This window comes from Balaenoptera musculus, chromosome 12 (genome assembly GCF_009873245.2).
Source record: "Balaenoptera musculus isolate JJ_BM4_2016_0621 chromosome 12, mBalMus1.pri.v3, whole genome shotgun sequence".
In the NCBI taxonomy this organism is placed as follows: domain Eukaryota; kingdom Metazoa; phylum Chordata; class Mammalia; order Artiodactyla; family Balaenopteridae; genus Balaenoptera; species Balaenoptera musculus.
Genome location: NC_045796.1, coordinates 25,562,572 through 25,578,334, shown reverse-complemented (window position 1 = coordinate 25,578,334; position 15,763 = coordinate 25,562,572). Strand labels below are relative to the sequence as shown.

Below are 15,763 nucleotides of genomic sequence, written 5' to 3'. Positions count from 1 at the left end.
GTCCTTCTCTTTATTGGAAAAAATAAAAAATAAAAGAAAAAGCAGGAGTGAACAGTGAGAAGACTGTAACAGCTACAGTATAGAAGTTTTCAAATAACTTGAGGGACAGGTGGGGCTTATATGAAGTTCAATCTATGGGACAGAATTTATTTTTTAAATCAGGATGTGAACTTTGTAGCATTTTCAAAGCAACACAGTGAACCACAGGAAGACAAGACAGAGCCTCCTCTGCACAATGGGAATCTTTGACCAACAACACTATTGTTTTGCTGAACTTGATTCTCTTGTAACAGGACTCAACATACTAATTAAGTCAAAGCTGTACCATCTGGACTGTTAAAATAAAAGACGACACTGCATATTTACATACATAGCACATGTTACATGATGTGTAAGCATACAAATAAAATAGTATTTACTGTCATTACACTGAAATAAGCAGTATATGTTTAAATAAAACATACACTCAATTAGCAAATGAAAACAAGGTCAACTAAATCAATTGTCACAAAATGCTCCTTTAGACACATGTACCGGATTTTAAAAACATAGATTTCTCTCATTAAAATAACTAGAAAATACAAAGAATGGTTAAAAAAAAAAAAAAAAAGTTCTTTCCACCATTAAACACACAAAAATTGAAAAGCCTGCCACCATTTCCCTCTAAGCACTCCACTGAATCATGCAGATCAGCTAAAAACCATAATGAATGAAAATTTGGGTTAATAAAATTAATTTCAAACAAGCAAGCTAAGTGATTGACTTACAGGATCAGCTGGTGCAATGTTAGAATCAAATTGGGTCAGAGTTTGTGAGCTTGAAGAGCGTTCACTAAATGTCTCCCACTGCTGAACAGACAGAGGAGAGACAAGTCAGCATGATGAGAAAGATGGAGTAAAAGATCACCGGAGAAGATTTAGCAAAGTAATTCAGAGGTTGCACTGCAAGTTGTGTTTCGTAGGCCTGACAAAATTCCGTCAGTTCTATTTTTCCATAAACATTCTACATTATCTATGCTGGGTCATCTTGTAATGTAAAGTGAGCAGCTTCACAATCAAATGTACAGTAACAATTTATTGCAATCTCTATGGGAGGGATTCAAAGCCTTACAGAATTCAACTCAAAACACAATAAAGGAACAGAGTCTAAGTGGTATAAATGGTGACAAAAGAAAAATATAAAGGGGTTTGTCTTGACTAGAGAAAGAATAACTTCAAATCCTTCTTTTAAAATCCAAATGTTAATGCACTGATTTGGTGGTACTAAGGAATTCTGAGTACCAAAGTTTTGGTCAAAACGAAGCAAGTCAGTGCGACTTGCCAGTGCGACCCCTGAAAGATGATTCTATTATGTATGTGCACATATTCTGTACATATGTATAGATATTTAATAAAATATAATTGAGATACAATGCAAAGAATTCTGGAATTAATATAAGTTTGCGCTTATGGCAATCTGTAGCAAGTCAAGCCCGGTAATCAGCACTACGCACAGGACCATGCCAGACCACACGACAAAACTGCCAATCAGGCGCCCACCTCCAACCCCATGCTAGAAAAATCAGAACGCGGCCACAATGAGAGCAAATCAAGCAACTGAGTATGTGTTATATATAGAAGATGTATTTTGATATGAAATACTACTCTTCTAAAAGAGGTACACAAATATCATACCTCAAATTAGGTGGAGTGATAAGTGATTATTAATTTTAGTAAATTCCATTTGAAGATCTTAGTAATAAACAGTATAGGATTTTATATCAAAATCATATTAAAATTATCATTAAAATTTGATTCTTAAGAATTACCAGTTATACTCTGAAGAAGGAAAAACATCTGCACATATACAATATATACACACAAATGTTTACACACAGACACACCTACTCCATTAACCAAAATCCTCTTTTTATATAATTCAGTATAGAAAAGTATACATTTTTATGCTTCAAAGTTCGACTTACTATTTAAAATAGTAATATTCAATTTGAGAAGACATGTAGAAACTAAATGTTAGCAAATGAACACATTTATAAAAATTATCTACAAAAATGGCTAATGCAATCATTCAACAGTTTTCCCTAAAGATCAGTTTTAAAATCATAAAGTTAAGATAAACTAAGAAATACCGATGCATTTAGCGTGTTTCCTGAATAAAGAAAATCCACAGTGATTCACTTTTATCATGGGACATCATTTCAGAGAAGTGACTTACCAATATTTGTTAATATAATTAGTTTCTGCAATAATTATTGTTGCATAGGTACAGAAGGAATTTCTAAAATCCTAATTACCTAACTATGGAGAAAAGTTTAGATGCAGAATATATTTTTCAAAAAGAAGACATTTGTCTACCTATTTGGTGGCATGAGATTTTACAAGACTGTATGTAAGCTACCTGGAGAGCAGAGAAACGCTCTTGTCTTTGTAACCTGAGTGTAATGGTTAAGGGCACAGGCTCTGGAGCCAGACTACTGGAATCCTAGTTACACTGCACACCCTCAGGCAAGTTATCTAACCTCTCTGTGTTCCAGTTGTACCATCTGTAACGTGAGATTAATAATGCCTATGTCACAGGATTGTTATAAGGATGTAAAGAGTTAATATATGTAAAGAGCTTTTTGAACAGAACAGGCACATCAAAAGTGCTCAATAAATGTTACGGATTATTATTAGTGTTATCCCCTACAGTGCCTCATCCATATTTGCAGGTGCTGAATAAATATTTGTTGAAAGAATATTAGTGCTTTGAGGTAGAAAATTAAAATATAATTTCCATATCCTAAGTAAATTTTTAAAAATAAATAATTAAAATGTGTCAAAAATCAATGTTAGTTTTAGTAACATTTTGATTTTCCACACATAGTAAAAAAAACAATTATGACATTCATGTCCTTATTAGCAAACACCACAAAATGAAACTTGCTAAGAATATTTAAGAAGGGAAAATGCAACTGCTTAAATCAGATTTGAAAGGGACTTCCATTGCTAGTCTTTAATGATCACATGTGATTTTTATTTAGAATGAAGATGGGCTTTTGAACTGACATGTTTTAGAAAGAGTTGCTTTTATTTATGAACGGATATCAGTAAAAATACTCTTTTAATCTGATACTGCTTTTTTAAAAAAATGACAGAAATGAATAAAGGCAGCAAAAACAGTGGTTTCAAGAACACTGACCCTATTCTCCATAAAGCCTCTCTACTAGTAAATTCTTTCAAGGCTTAAATCTTCCCTCCAGAAAAACACTTATATAAATGGTTTTATATCTGACAGCATGACAGATGTATATTATAATGTCTCAGAAGCAGGTATCTGTGAGTACGCCATAAAGCAGCAGCAAGTACTTTAAACCTGCCAATTGCTTCTCTTGTTTTTCAGTTGTCCAAAATTAACTAGTGTCTCTTAAACCCAGTATTTTTCTGGCTTTAAAAGACACAGAAAGCACAGAAGCTTCAAGCACTATCTAAAAGTGATACGAAAAACTGTAAGGAAAAAAAATATAACTTGTTCACAAAGAAAAGTGCTCTAACAGGCTGAGCAGTGGTTTTCAATTGAAGTTCTACAGAGCATGAAGGTTTAACAGAGGGGCCTCAGAGGGCGCTTTGTGGAGGCAGGGCCTCAGGTCCTCTTCCCTTATTCTAATCTTAGTGGCCCTACTTTTATTGTTTTGTATAATGGAGTTCCAAAGTAATGGGGGGGTGGTTCTCAAATTCTGTTTTCCACGGCTGGCTTGGTCTTATATGACATGGTCTTTAACCACTGCATTTAATAGGGTTAAATCATTCCATTTTGTATTAAATAAAATAAATGACTATGAATAGCTTGGAATGTAGAAAATACTTTTTTCATGTGGAAAGCTGGTTTAGTGGCTTCTCATATCACTTCCAATGCTAAGATTCCAAATCTATTATCCCAGGCCTTGCTTACAGGAATGAGAAGGCAGTGTGACACAGCAGGTGTGCTAGCTGACTGAACGTCCAAAGGACTTGTGTTCAAATCTCAGCCCTTGTCCCTTACTGGCTGTAAGATATCTTGTCCAAGACATTTACCCTTTTGACTGTTAAGTTCATGCATCTGCCCCATCTAACTCACAGGGATTTAGTAGGAATGAAATGGTGGAAACTAAATGATAGTATATACATATGAAAAAGTACTTTGAAAACCTCAGAGTCATATAATTACAAATATCTATCACAGTCACATTTGATATGGTCCCTCAACTATGCATGCATGCTGAAAGAGCTATATGCTGAAATTACCCTGCTCGGAACTTCTTACCTTAAAAAAGTGAATGTTAGTGAGAGAAAAGGGAAGCTTTGCTAACCTCACTGCTCTGATTCAGCTCGGGCCAAGTCTGGTTTAGTGACGGCATTGATGGAGACTTGCTTGGAGGTGCTTCTGCAGGAGAGCCTGAATAACCTACCTCACCTGGCTGATCCCCAACGTCTGCAATTTAGAAAAGAGAAATTCTCTATAAACAATATATTTTAGTTTAGGAATATTTACTCATAAAAACCTAACAGAAGGTTTTCACAAGTAGTAATTTATAATCTGAATTTCCTTTTCTCACGTTCCCAAAACAAACATCTTAACAATCAGACAATCAGGCAATACTTATTCCTGCAACTTACTGTCTACCTGAAACCAGAGTTTTCCATGAAAATAAAATCTAGTTAGAAATAAGTAGAAAAAAGAGTGTTGTACATAGCAATGCAATAGGGCACATACTTTGAACCTTTTTCTAGTAGAGATGGATTTGTACCAGTTCCCAAAGTGTATTCCATGGAATATTAATCAGTAAGGTATTTTTAAAAATTAGGTTTTCTATTCAAATAAATCTGGGGATACTATAATTCCCTGTTGGAGTGTCCCCACGCACGTTTGTATATCAAAGACTTGTCATGTTTAAATCAGTTTTTCCCAAATATAACCTTTTTTTTATCAGATAAAAATCCCTCGGCATATACTTTGGGAACTGCTGATTTACACTAATTCTCTCGAATTTTCTCTACAAGTCTTCCTTGTTACCAAGAAGCAGCATATATTTTCAAGACAGACAGCAAAAGGAGAGAAAGAGCCCAGGCATGTGCAAAAAGCAAAGTCAATGAGCCCACACGAAACAAACTTTTATCATTAGGTTCACTAGCATTTACAGACTTAACTGAGAGAGCTACAAATCCACGACAGGACTTCAAAGTGGTTTTTAAAGTATTATGTGATATCATGTTCTACTTTTAATTAGTTAAGGCCTCTCTAAGCTCTCAAATTGTAATTTAAAAACAGAAGGAATTTCAATGGTAACTAAATTCTCATTCCAATCTTCCCAAATTTTACATGGCTTTGAATATAATCCCAGTCTGAAAATCACATTGATTGCCAAATTAATGGGGAGTACCTAATCTGTTTAGAACCTGTATCAAAAATATGGCTCTAATATCTGTCACTATCTCATTGTTTGACCATGGGCAAGTTGAACAAAATAAATAGCACCCGAGTTTCTCCATCAGAAAGAAAGACATTTGCCATTAAATGTTAGTACTATACTTCAGATTCCTATATAGACAGCCATATAATAACTTAGCAATGTATAGGTTTTAACCTTCCAATCTATTCATAAGTAAATCCTTCACATTTTAGTGCCTAACACAGGACCTACCACATATTAGGCACTCAAATATTTATTGAATGAGTTACTTTTGTGTGTTCTTCTTCATTTAAATTCATTCTCCTTTACCATTATTTTCCTAGAACCAAAATTAACTACTGATACTTTGAAGAAGCCTCAAAATTTTTCTTCACCTATTCTGTTACATGACTATCTCAAAATACCTCCCTTTTACTCACCCTGACATTATTTCTTTATAGTCATATCACGCTGCAAGTTCTAATTTGTAGTCCAGCATCATATTTTGATAAATTTTTGTTTTCTAAGATCAAGCATTGTTGCTATTTCTTTCTTAATTCTACCTCTTTCTCAGTAAAAGTGCCAAAGTGATATAGAACAAATAAGAGGCAGAAATGCTTTATACAACGTTCTATGAAGACCTCTTAACTCAAAGCTCTTAGAGAAAAACTAACGAAAAAATTATTTATAATAAATAGTAGCAGCAAATTCCTCATGGAAATAGCTTGTGGTTTTCAGTGTGAACAAAAATCATGGACTTTTTTTCCTATGGTAACAAAGGGAGATGAATTAGCCTAAGTTATTAAAGATGGTGGCGGAGCAGAGTCGCTCCCGGATGGACTCGCCGGTCTCGGCCTCTATGTTCGCCCCCGAGCCCAGCTCTCCGGGGGCGGCCTAGGCCGCGGCGGCTGCCGCCCGGCTCCACAGTGGCTTCAATTCGGACTGCAGCTAGGACAGCAAGGCGCTCGACGGCAAACTGGAGCTGGACCTCACCAGCAAGATGGTTCCAGTGAGCCCTACATCAGAGCAGTATGACAGCCTACTTCGGCAAATGTGGGAGAGGATGGACAAGGGATGTGGGGAGACCACATATGTCATTGGGCAGAGATCAGGAGACACGGGTTTGAGCCCTGGTCCGGGAAGATACCACATGCCACGGAGCAGCTAAGCCAGTGCGCCACAATTACTGAGCCTGCACTCTAGAGCCCGCGAGCCACAGCTACTGAGCCCACGTGCCACAACTACTGAAGTCCACGTGCCTAGAGCCTGTGCTCCGCAACAAGAGAAGCCACCGCAATGAGAAGCCCGTGCACCGCAACAAAGAGTAGCCCCTGCTCGCCACAACTAGAGAAAAGCCTGTGTGCAACAACGAAGACCCAACGCAGCCAAAAATAAATACAAAGTAAATAAATTTATTAAATTAAAACAAAACAAAAAAAAAACCAACAGGAAAGGGAGTTAAAGAAAGAAGGATAATAGCTATAGATTTGATAGTTTACCGGAAGTGAAACTCTGTCAGAAGGATGGTGAATGAAGAAGCGTCTTTAAAAGATCTCCCAAAGCAGATATTAAAGAAAAGAAAAATAGAATAAAAATAGTATTAACTACAGGATGACTAATTTTCAAAAGAACCTATTTAAAAGTCATATTGCATTATTATTTAAGTTTCAAATGTCACCTTAAGGCAAACTGGGGCCCTGATTTGACTTGTCTAGACCTCTGTTCTCCTGTTAGTCTTCTACTGACAAATTTAGGGCCAGAGTGTACACCATCCCCACTGCAGGGAAGTTCAGATTTGGGATGGATTCTGGGTACCTCTTTGATTCACTAGTACCAGGCTGCAGTGGGTCCAGCCCCTTGAGGCTAAGAACTGAAGTGTTATTCACCCAAATAATTATACTTCATAGTCATTCCAATACAGTTATTTTCCTACAGTAGCAATTCTTAAACTGCGAACCATGGACTCCTGGGAGTCCCCATGACACTGTTAGGGGGGTCTAAAACGTCAAAATTATTTTGTAATAGTAATAATGCTTTTTCTCTGTGTTGGCATATGCACTGATGGTGCAAAAGCAATGGTGGGTAAAACTGCTAGCTTCTTAGCAAGAATCAAGGCAGTGGCACCTAAATACACAGTGATTACTGCTACAATATAGCAGTCATTGTATTCTTTACCACCACGCATTCCAGTTAAAATACGTAAAAATAAATAAATCAATAAATATGCATGACAATTTCACTGAAGGATGTTCACAATTAAGCAGTAAAAATTATTGATTTTATTAAATCTCACCCCTGGAAACACATTTTTAAAATATTCTGTGGCAAAATGGGAAACAGATATGAAGCACTTCTCCATATTAAAGTGCAACGGTTGTCTCAGTGTGATTCAGATGTCAGCTTAACAGGCCACTTTTTTCATGGAACGCTATTATTCTTGAAAGAACAGGTGATAAACTGTAATTATTCAGACATGGCTATTAGGCAGGGATTTTCTCAAAAATGGATTAAGTGACCCTGTCCCTTCAAGGAAAATAACAATTTTCAGTATTTGCTCCTAATGACAAAGTTTGAGCTTTTAAGTGAAGATTAGAATTTTGGAAAATGTATATCCATGTCTATAAGCTCAAGAGCTTCCCAGTACTTCCTTGATAAGACAGGTTGTGATATTAACAAACACACTTTTTGATATTTTATAATAAAATGTCCCAACATTTGAAAGAGCTGTACAACTCAATGAACTGATATTTTACAAATAATCAGTGCATTATGTTACAAAGCTGTGCACGGGTAAAAGATTCATTCAAAGTGCAAGACAGATCTATGTAACAGTACAAACAATTCATTAATATGGTTTCAGCTTTTACACTGCAATTAACCTTTAAGAAATTACCATTTGTTGAGTTTTGGTGCAGTACCAAAGAATATCCAAAATTATCTGAAAATAGTCCTCCCTTTTACTACGTGAGGCCAAATTTTCTTCACGTACTAAGGACTGGCAACCTTCTTCTGCAAAGGGCTAGCCAGTAAATATTTTAGGCTTTGCAGGCTATAAGGTCTCTGTTGCAACCACTCAACTGTGCTGCTGTCAAAAGCAGCTATAGGTAATTCACAAAGGAATGGGCTTGGCTGTGTTCCAATAAATTTTTATTTATGGATGCTGAAATTCAAATTTCATATATTTTCATGTGTGATAAATATTAATTCTTTTTTGAAAACAAAAACCACTCTTTGCTCGCAGGTTATACAAAAGCAGTCAGCAGACTGGACCTGGCCTCGGGGCTTGGTGTGCCAACCCCTGACACGCCTCAAACAGAGTAACACACCCATCAGACTGAATGCAGAGTGCAGCCAGCTGGGATTCTAAGCTGTCTTCTATTCAACCCAATATGAACGAGATTAGCAAAAGTGTACAACAATGCCACCTTTCTCACAATTTTTTTATTTTGGAGAATATGGTTATTTTCCTAAAAATACCTATGCTGATATGTAAGGGGTTCATTCTTGATATTTTAAAATAAAGCAGTTAAGTATTTTTAAATACTGAATTAAAAAAAAAAATCCCACAAGGACTCAGAGGCAAGGAATATACAAATCAATTTTCACTGCAAAGTAAAGGAGCTGTTACAGTGGAGGATTACTGGACTGAATGTCAATATTATGACACAGTATGTGTGTGTTTCATGTTTGGTAATTGCAATCATTGTTGCTTTTGTTGTGGTCATCCATGTACAATGCTTGGTGTCAATCTATTTATCTCTTGTAAAAATAAAATACAGTGTGTGTGTGGGGGAAAAAAAAATGTATCAGTTTTCATTTCTAATAGGGTTACTATTGACAGATCTAATCTACAAAAAGAAAGTCTTTTTTGGGGTTCACAAAAATTTTTAAGAATGTAAAGGGGTCCCTAAGATGAGAAAGTTTGAAAAAAATCACTGTCCTAGAAAATTCAAAAATTATCTCTGGAATAAATTAGCAAAATTACACATTGCTTCTTTCCTAACTTCATATATAGAACGACAAATGGCAGTAGAAAAAGAGCAAATTACCTATGTTCTAGAAACTAACAGTCATGAGTCTGGGAAGAGGCATTAGGTCTGTAAATAAACTACACTTCCTTCAACTTGGCTCCTTATAAATACTCCAACAAAGAGCTTCATAGCCGCCCACAAAAGTTAGTCTTTAAGACTATCCTTACGGAGGCAGGGGTGTAGTTTTACTCTTACCTGATTCAGTGTTCCAACCTAGCCTCCTGCTGGAACACTGTGTCAACCCTGCCTCCCTCCTGAGGGTTCTGCTCTGCCCCTGACATCATCAGAGCATCAGGGCTGAAAAAGAAGAGCATGAGCCTAAATTATTTGTTAAAGTCAACCCCAAAAGGGCTTTTATGCAAAAAGTATTTCCATGTATAAAAGTGTGCCTGGAAGGCACAACCCAGTGTGATCATACTGATGTACTGTCAATCTACATGTAAAAGTTAGTAATGATAATATGAAAAGTGCAAACCTTATTTTCAGGATCGCACTAGAAAATAAAAACACTGTCAGTAGTTTTTATCCTCCTAGGCTCCATAGACCCTAAAAAGTTCACAGATTCAGTTCAGTTCAGTGTACCTGCTGAACAACCTCTTTCTTAAAGAGAAAGAAGCTCTTTCAGTTTCATTCTAGGTTTATAATCTACCCACCCCAAATGTCTCTTATTTTCCTAGTATTATACTCAATATACTAAAAAATTGTTTCAAAAATGACTGCCAGCTATTATCAATCTAATAGAAATATATACACTCCCTAAAGTCTTATGGTTTAAAACTTATTTTCTTTTCAAGTAGCAAAGCAAATCTAGGAAGAATTCTTCAATCATGTAGGTTCAAGGTTCTAATTTCATTTATCAGCTTCATCTAAGCAAAAAGTAAATATATCTTTTATTTATTTGAGAAGTGAATATTATTTGTACAAGAAAAAAACATTTAAAATTTAAAAAAACAGGTGTGGATAAATTTTAAGTTTAAAAAAAACCCCTATAAATAGTACCTTTTTCATTCACACTTAAAAGACAGGGATAAGCAATGCATATGCAGAAAGAAATTAAAGACTTAATTTAAGATATGCTTTGTTTGCCTTGAATGATATTACATGTATCGAAAAACTAAGTTGCATTTCCAAAATTAATTCCACTTCTCCCCAATACTCCACAAAATGGGAACTTACTCAGTAAACAGATCTTAAGGACTATGTAGTAGTCCATTAGTTTTGAATTAAAACCAAAGATTTTAAAAAAATGAATGTAAAAACATGTCCAACAAGATTTGAAAACAATAAAACATTTACCCCAAATACTAATTAAATTGCATCTGTTGTCTTTTTTTTTTTTTTTTGCAGTACTGATCAACATTTTATAGCAAATACTATTTGGCTCAGCTATTATACCTCAAAGAATATTACCCACAGATATACAGGAGGTTTCCATTATCTAAGTATAGCTAAAAATGGAAAAAGCCCACTTAAAGTTAATCCACTTAAAATAAGGATTAAAATTTCATAAAGAGAAAAAACAACTAAACTGGGGCGTTTTCTTCAAGACTTACACAGAAAATGAGTATAAAGAACAAACCATAAAAGATGTTAAAGATTTTGGGTGAAATTTGGTGGCAAAATTAATAAAAGCATGAATTCCATCAGTGAACATTTACTGAGGGCCTATAAGTAAATATAGTAAACAAAGATACAGTATTGAGCAAGAAGACAAGGCTCCCATTTATTTCCATGGAGTTCTCGTCCTAACAGAGCAAGACGGACATCCTTCACTTCATTTTGACTTTCACAACACAATCTTAAAGAAAAAAGCTCATTTCTGCAAAAAATAATTAAGGGTATCGTTAAATATTCCCAGGGACTCTTACTAAATCCACTGATATTTAAACCATAATCTTTTAAAAGCCCCTATTGTGTCATTCTTGCAGAGATTTTCTCCTTCAAGTATTAGCTAGCCTTGTTTGTCACTGTTTTTGCCAGGAATTTGAGGAGTTTAATTATTTTGTCCAGTTTCACTAAATGGTGCACCTTTGCCAGTATTTACAATTGTACTGATTCATCACCTCCAATACCCCACTATCTGAAAAGAAATGACACAAGTGTTAAGAATGTATACATATATGGGGTGGGGGGCTTGAGAATTAATTCCTTAGGTTAGTTAATGATGAAAAGGTAAAGTTAATGATGAATATTAGTGCCTATTTTCATTTTCCTCTGCAACTAAAGGCACTTGGAGAGTAAATTTTCCAAAACAAAGATTCGAGGTTCTCTGTACAAAGCAAAAATATATGTATCTTTTTTTTTGCAACACCATTTTAAAAGTAAAGCCAGGAAACTACCCGAAAATTCCATCAATAACAAACTGGTTGAATTAAGGAACATTCACTAATTATGATAAAGAATGTGACAGCTCTATAGGTAACAAAGTGCAGAGATGTACAACATTATTAGAAAAAAATCAAGGATGTACAGTGTGAATGCACTTGTGTAAAAACAGATAGCTGCATGTGTTACTTCTGCAGGCTTTTATGTTAAAATTTTCTGGGTGAACACAAGAGAAACTCTTAACGTTGATTAACTCACATCAAGCTAGTCTCAAGTATGTATTTTTGGCAAATGACTCATAAATAAAAAGTCTGGCTTTTAAAAATATTCATGTTAAAAGTACCGCTAGGAAAAAAAAAGAAAGTACCACTAGGAGCTTGGGGACCTATGCTATGCACCATATCAACAACAATGAAACACATGCTCAAGTTTACTGTACAAAGCAGCGATTATGGAGGAGGACACAGAATAGTGAACAAATTCCTTTACCTCTCGGAGCATCTCAAGCAGATACTACTGAGGTGCTCATGTGAGCAGTGTGGTGTGAAGACAGGAAACAGTTTTAAACAACAAGTGGCTCAGCCAACTTAGTCATTTCAAAAATGTGAACGCCTACTTATGTGTACTCAGTTTGCACCCTGCTAGGTGCTTAAACATGATGAACAAGACCAATCTGGTTACTATCTGCCCAGGAACCTCTAATCTAGTTTAAGAGAGATTGACCAAATAATCGCAAAAAATATACGTAAAATTGCAACTGTGCTACAAAGATGATTCTTTGGAAATCGAGTGTAAGAGGTGGAAAAAAAAAAAGAGGTGGAAATTGAGTTTAAAATGTATAATAACTCAACGTGTTTTTTTTTTTTTTCTTTAAGATACAATTGTGGTAGGATAGCAGGTCACCTTAATCTTTTTTTTTTTTTAATAGAAGATAACCATTCCTAAGAGGGGGGAGGGATAAATTGGGAGACTGGGATTGACATATACACACTACTATATATAAAATAGATAACTAATAAGTACCTACTGAATAGCACAGGGAACTCCACTCAATACTCTGTAATGACCTACATGGGAAAAGAATCTAAAAAAAGAGTGGATATATGTATATGTATAACTGATTCATTTTGCTGTGCACCTGAAACTAACACGACATTGTAAGTCAACTATACTCCAATAAAAATTTTAAAAATTTAGAAAAAAAGAAGATAGCTATTCCTAGAAGATTACCATTCTTTCTTGAATTCAGCTTCAGAAAGCTTCCACAGATGAATTCTTGTATGTTTTCTTTTATAAGACAACGAAAGTCAAGTTTCCCTTTTTATTTACTCCAGCTGTCAAATTCAGTGATGCTCAATGTTAAATATTTTAATTCAGGTCTACACAAGTACTTCTACCTCTGGTCCTTCGTTGTTCTGTTTTATCTGGTATATTTAACCCAATAAATCTGTTCAAATGACTTTGGAAAAAATACATATATATCCCACCTATGTTTGCATGCCTACAGAAAGCTTAGCTTGTTACTTCAAGCAACTGTAACTCAAGTCATCATTATTCATCATCTGTTTTTCTGTAAGAGTTATTTAAATTGTAAATATAGAATACTTGTGGAGCTAATATTTTAATATGTCCCAACATCATAAACTTAAAACAAACGACTGTATTTCCAAAGACAGAAATGTTAAGGAAAAAACCCTCCTTTAAAAATGGCACACATTTAGCATAATTTACTCAATAATTATTTACTGAGCTACTTAGTCCATGCCTGCAAAGTGCTAGGTCCTGAGGATACTACAATGAATATGATACATTTCCTGTTTTTTTAAGGCGCTCAGAGTGTAGTGGTAGAAAGAGGAAAAAAAAGAACAGGATTCAGCATAATGTGTGCCACAATGAACAGCACATAGAATATGCTGTGTGAGATCAGAGAAGATAGAAACCAACTTTGCCTGCACAGCACGAAGTCTCCACAGAAGGAATATTTATGATAAGTTCTCAGGTCAGCCAAAAGAAAGTGTTTGGGTATGCCTCCTTTAACTGGGAACTTCTAAAAACACAGCTATTTTAAAATGGTTTTTAAGGATACTGATTGAATCACAGTGTCACATGACAATTTCTACATTCAAAGGACTTTGTGTCATGAATCTCAGGCTTATGATAGGTAGGAGAAAAAAGATTAAATGGTTCTTCCCACCTCAAAATAGAACTCCAAATTGATCATTTATAAGTAGGCAAAGCAGATTTTAATCTAATATTGTGTGGTCAAAATGTTTACAATAAATTTGATTGGAAAACCATATAATATTATGTTAGAATTGGAAAAAACTGAGTCTTTGACGCCTTTAAAATTATAGTTAGAGCAATAGTGTATAGATACATGCAGGCAAAAAACCAGAGTGTCTCTTTGCTAAACAAATCTAACAGGTGTAAAAAGACAAATGCCCAGGAAAGAACTTCTTGCATCATCAGCCTTAAAATTCCGTCAGTAGATCAACATGACAAAGAACCAGACTTTACTTAAAGAAAGAAAAAAAAGACTCTACTGACTACATGCAAAAGCCAGATTCACCTATCTGAATCCAACAGATAACAAGATCAGACAAGTCTCTAGAAAATGACATATAATAAGCTTGACTTATTTCTTGTATTAGTATGCTATCAGTTTTTAAAAACTTAAAGTCATAGAAAAACTCTACATACGAGCCCAATTTATAAATCAATGATGCAGCAAGTCTGTAGCTATCAAAATTGCTTCCCTTTTGGCTACTAGCAAAAAGCTAAATAAAGAAGTGATTTTTGTTTATTTCCTAATTAGGTAAACCAAAGAACTCTGAAGCAAAATTATCTGACAAAAACACTTAGCTTTCAGCTCAAGTTAGAGGGTAACTGACGCCAAATAACTACCTGAAATGATTAGGCAAATCCTAGGATTCTCACAGGATAATGTTTCTAAAAAACTGAAATCAACAGTAAATTATTTAATCAACCTATTGGTTGATAAAAGGTCAGGATACAATTCAGGTCTTAAAATATGAATGGCATCAAATCCACATTTCAGGTGGAGAAACAGAAGGAAAAAATAAGAGTAAATGGTTAGAACTTGCCCAAGGAAGGTCACAGAGTAATTAGCAAAACTAGAAGCACACTCAGACTCTTAACTCCAAGGAGACTGTTCTCTTCCTGACAGTAATGACATGTACATGGTTCTTTCCGTATAATTTAGACAGTGAAGTCAGATGACTGGCATTTCTGAGTTAAACAGACGTTGCCCTTTTAAGAGCCAAATTCCATTCTATCTTCTCTTTTTAAAGCATAAAATTCCTTCCAACATAAAATACAAGAGAATTTAGATAGCAAAATTGAAAACAATAATTTAGTTTTAATTAGGCGCATTAAGAATTTAGCATTAATTTCCTCTTATTCATTCAGAATGTGAGAAAAACATATTCATTTTTTACCCCTTGTAGTCTTATTTCCTTTTAAAGAAAGCTACCAGTAAATATGAGCACTTATAAAAGCATTCTTGTAAACATTAAAAAAAAAGCACTATCTACAATCAAATACAAATTTCCCAGATTTCTTTAGAGTCTGAAGAAAAGAGGTGGGCTTTTTAAAGGAAAATGCTTGCGGACTGCAGAGGTCTAAGGATAAACCAGGCATTCCCTTCAACAAATCAAGATGCATTAAATGAAAAAATGTTGATAATGAAGACAGGCTACTTTACCCACTTCAATTTATAATGCAATTAAAGGCAGCAAAGTAACAAGACACTATGAAATGCTCTTCAGATCTCTGCAAGTCACTAGTGTAAGGTGAAATAGTGGCATGTATTCTTTATCTCTTTATTTAAAGTTTACTAAATAAGCCAAGCCATTAATCCAGGTTCAGCCTGTACATCCTATTCTGAGGGCAAATCTACGTGCTTCTGATGAAATGTTTATGCTCTTAAACTAAGTTTTAATGTCCACCTTTATTTTGCTTTAAGAATCAAGTGTTATGT

At 34.9% G+C, this 15,763-nt stretch overlaps 1 protein-coding gene across 9 annotated transcripts in view; it reads right to left on the bottom strand.

The window, feature by feature from the left end:
* REPS1 (RALBP1 associated Eps domain containing 1) overlaps positions 1–15,763 on the bottom strand; it is an 82,780-nt gene that overhangs the window by 20,854 nt on the left and 46,163 nt on the right. For 6 of the 9 annotated variants that reach the window (XM_036871277.1, XM_036871272.1, XM_036871276.1 and 3 more), the window contains exons 9-10: positions 4,328–4,449; positions 768–848 (exon numbers count right to left, since the gene is read on the bottom strand). In XM_036871277.1, coding sequence (XP_036727172.1) covers positions 768–848; positions 4,328–4,449 — 203 coding nt within the window. The remainder of the gene's footprint in view (positions 1–767; positions 849–4,327; positions 4,450–15,763) is intronic. The other 3 variants (XM_036871278.1, XM_036871280.1, XM_036871279.1) reach the window with 1 other exon arrangement.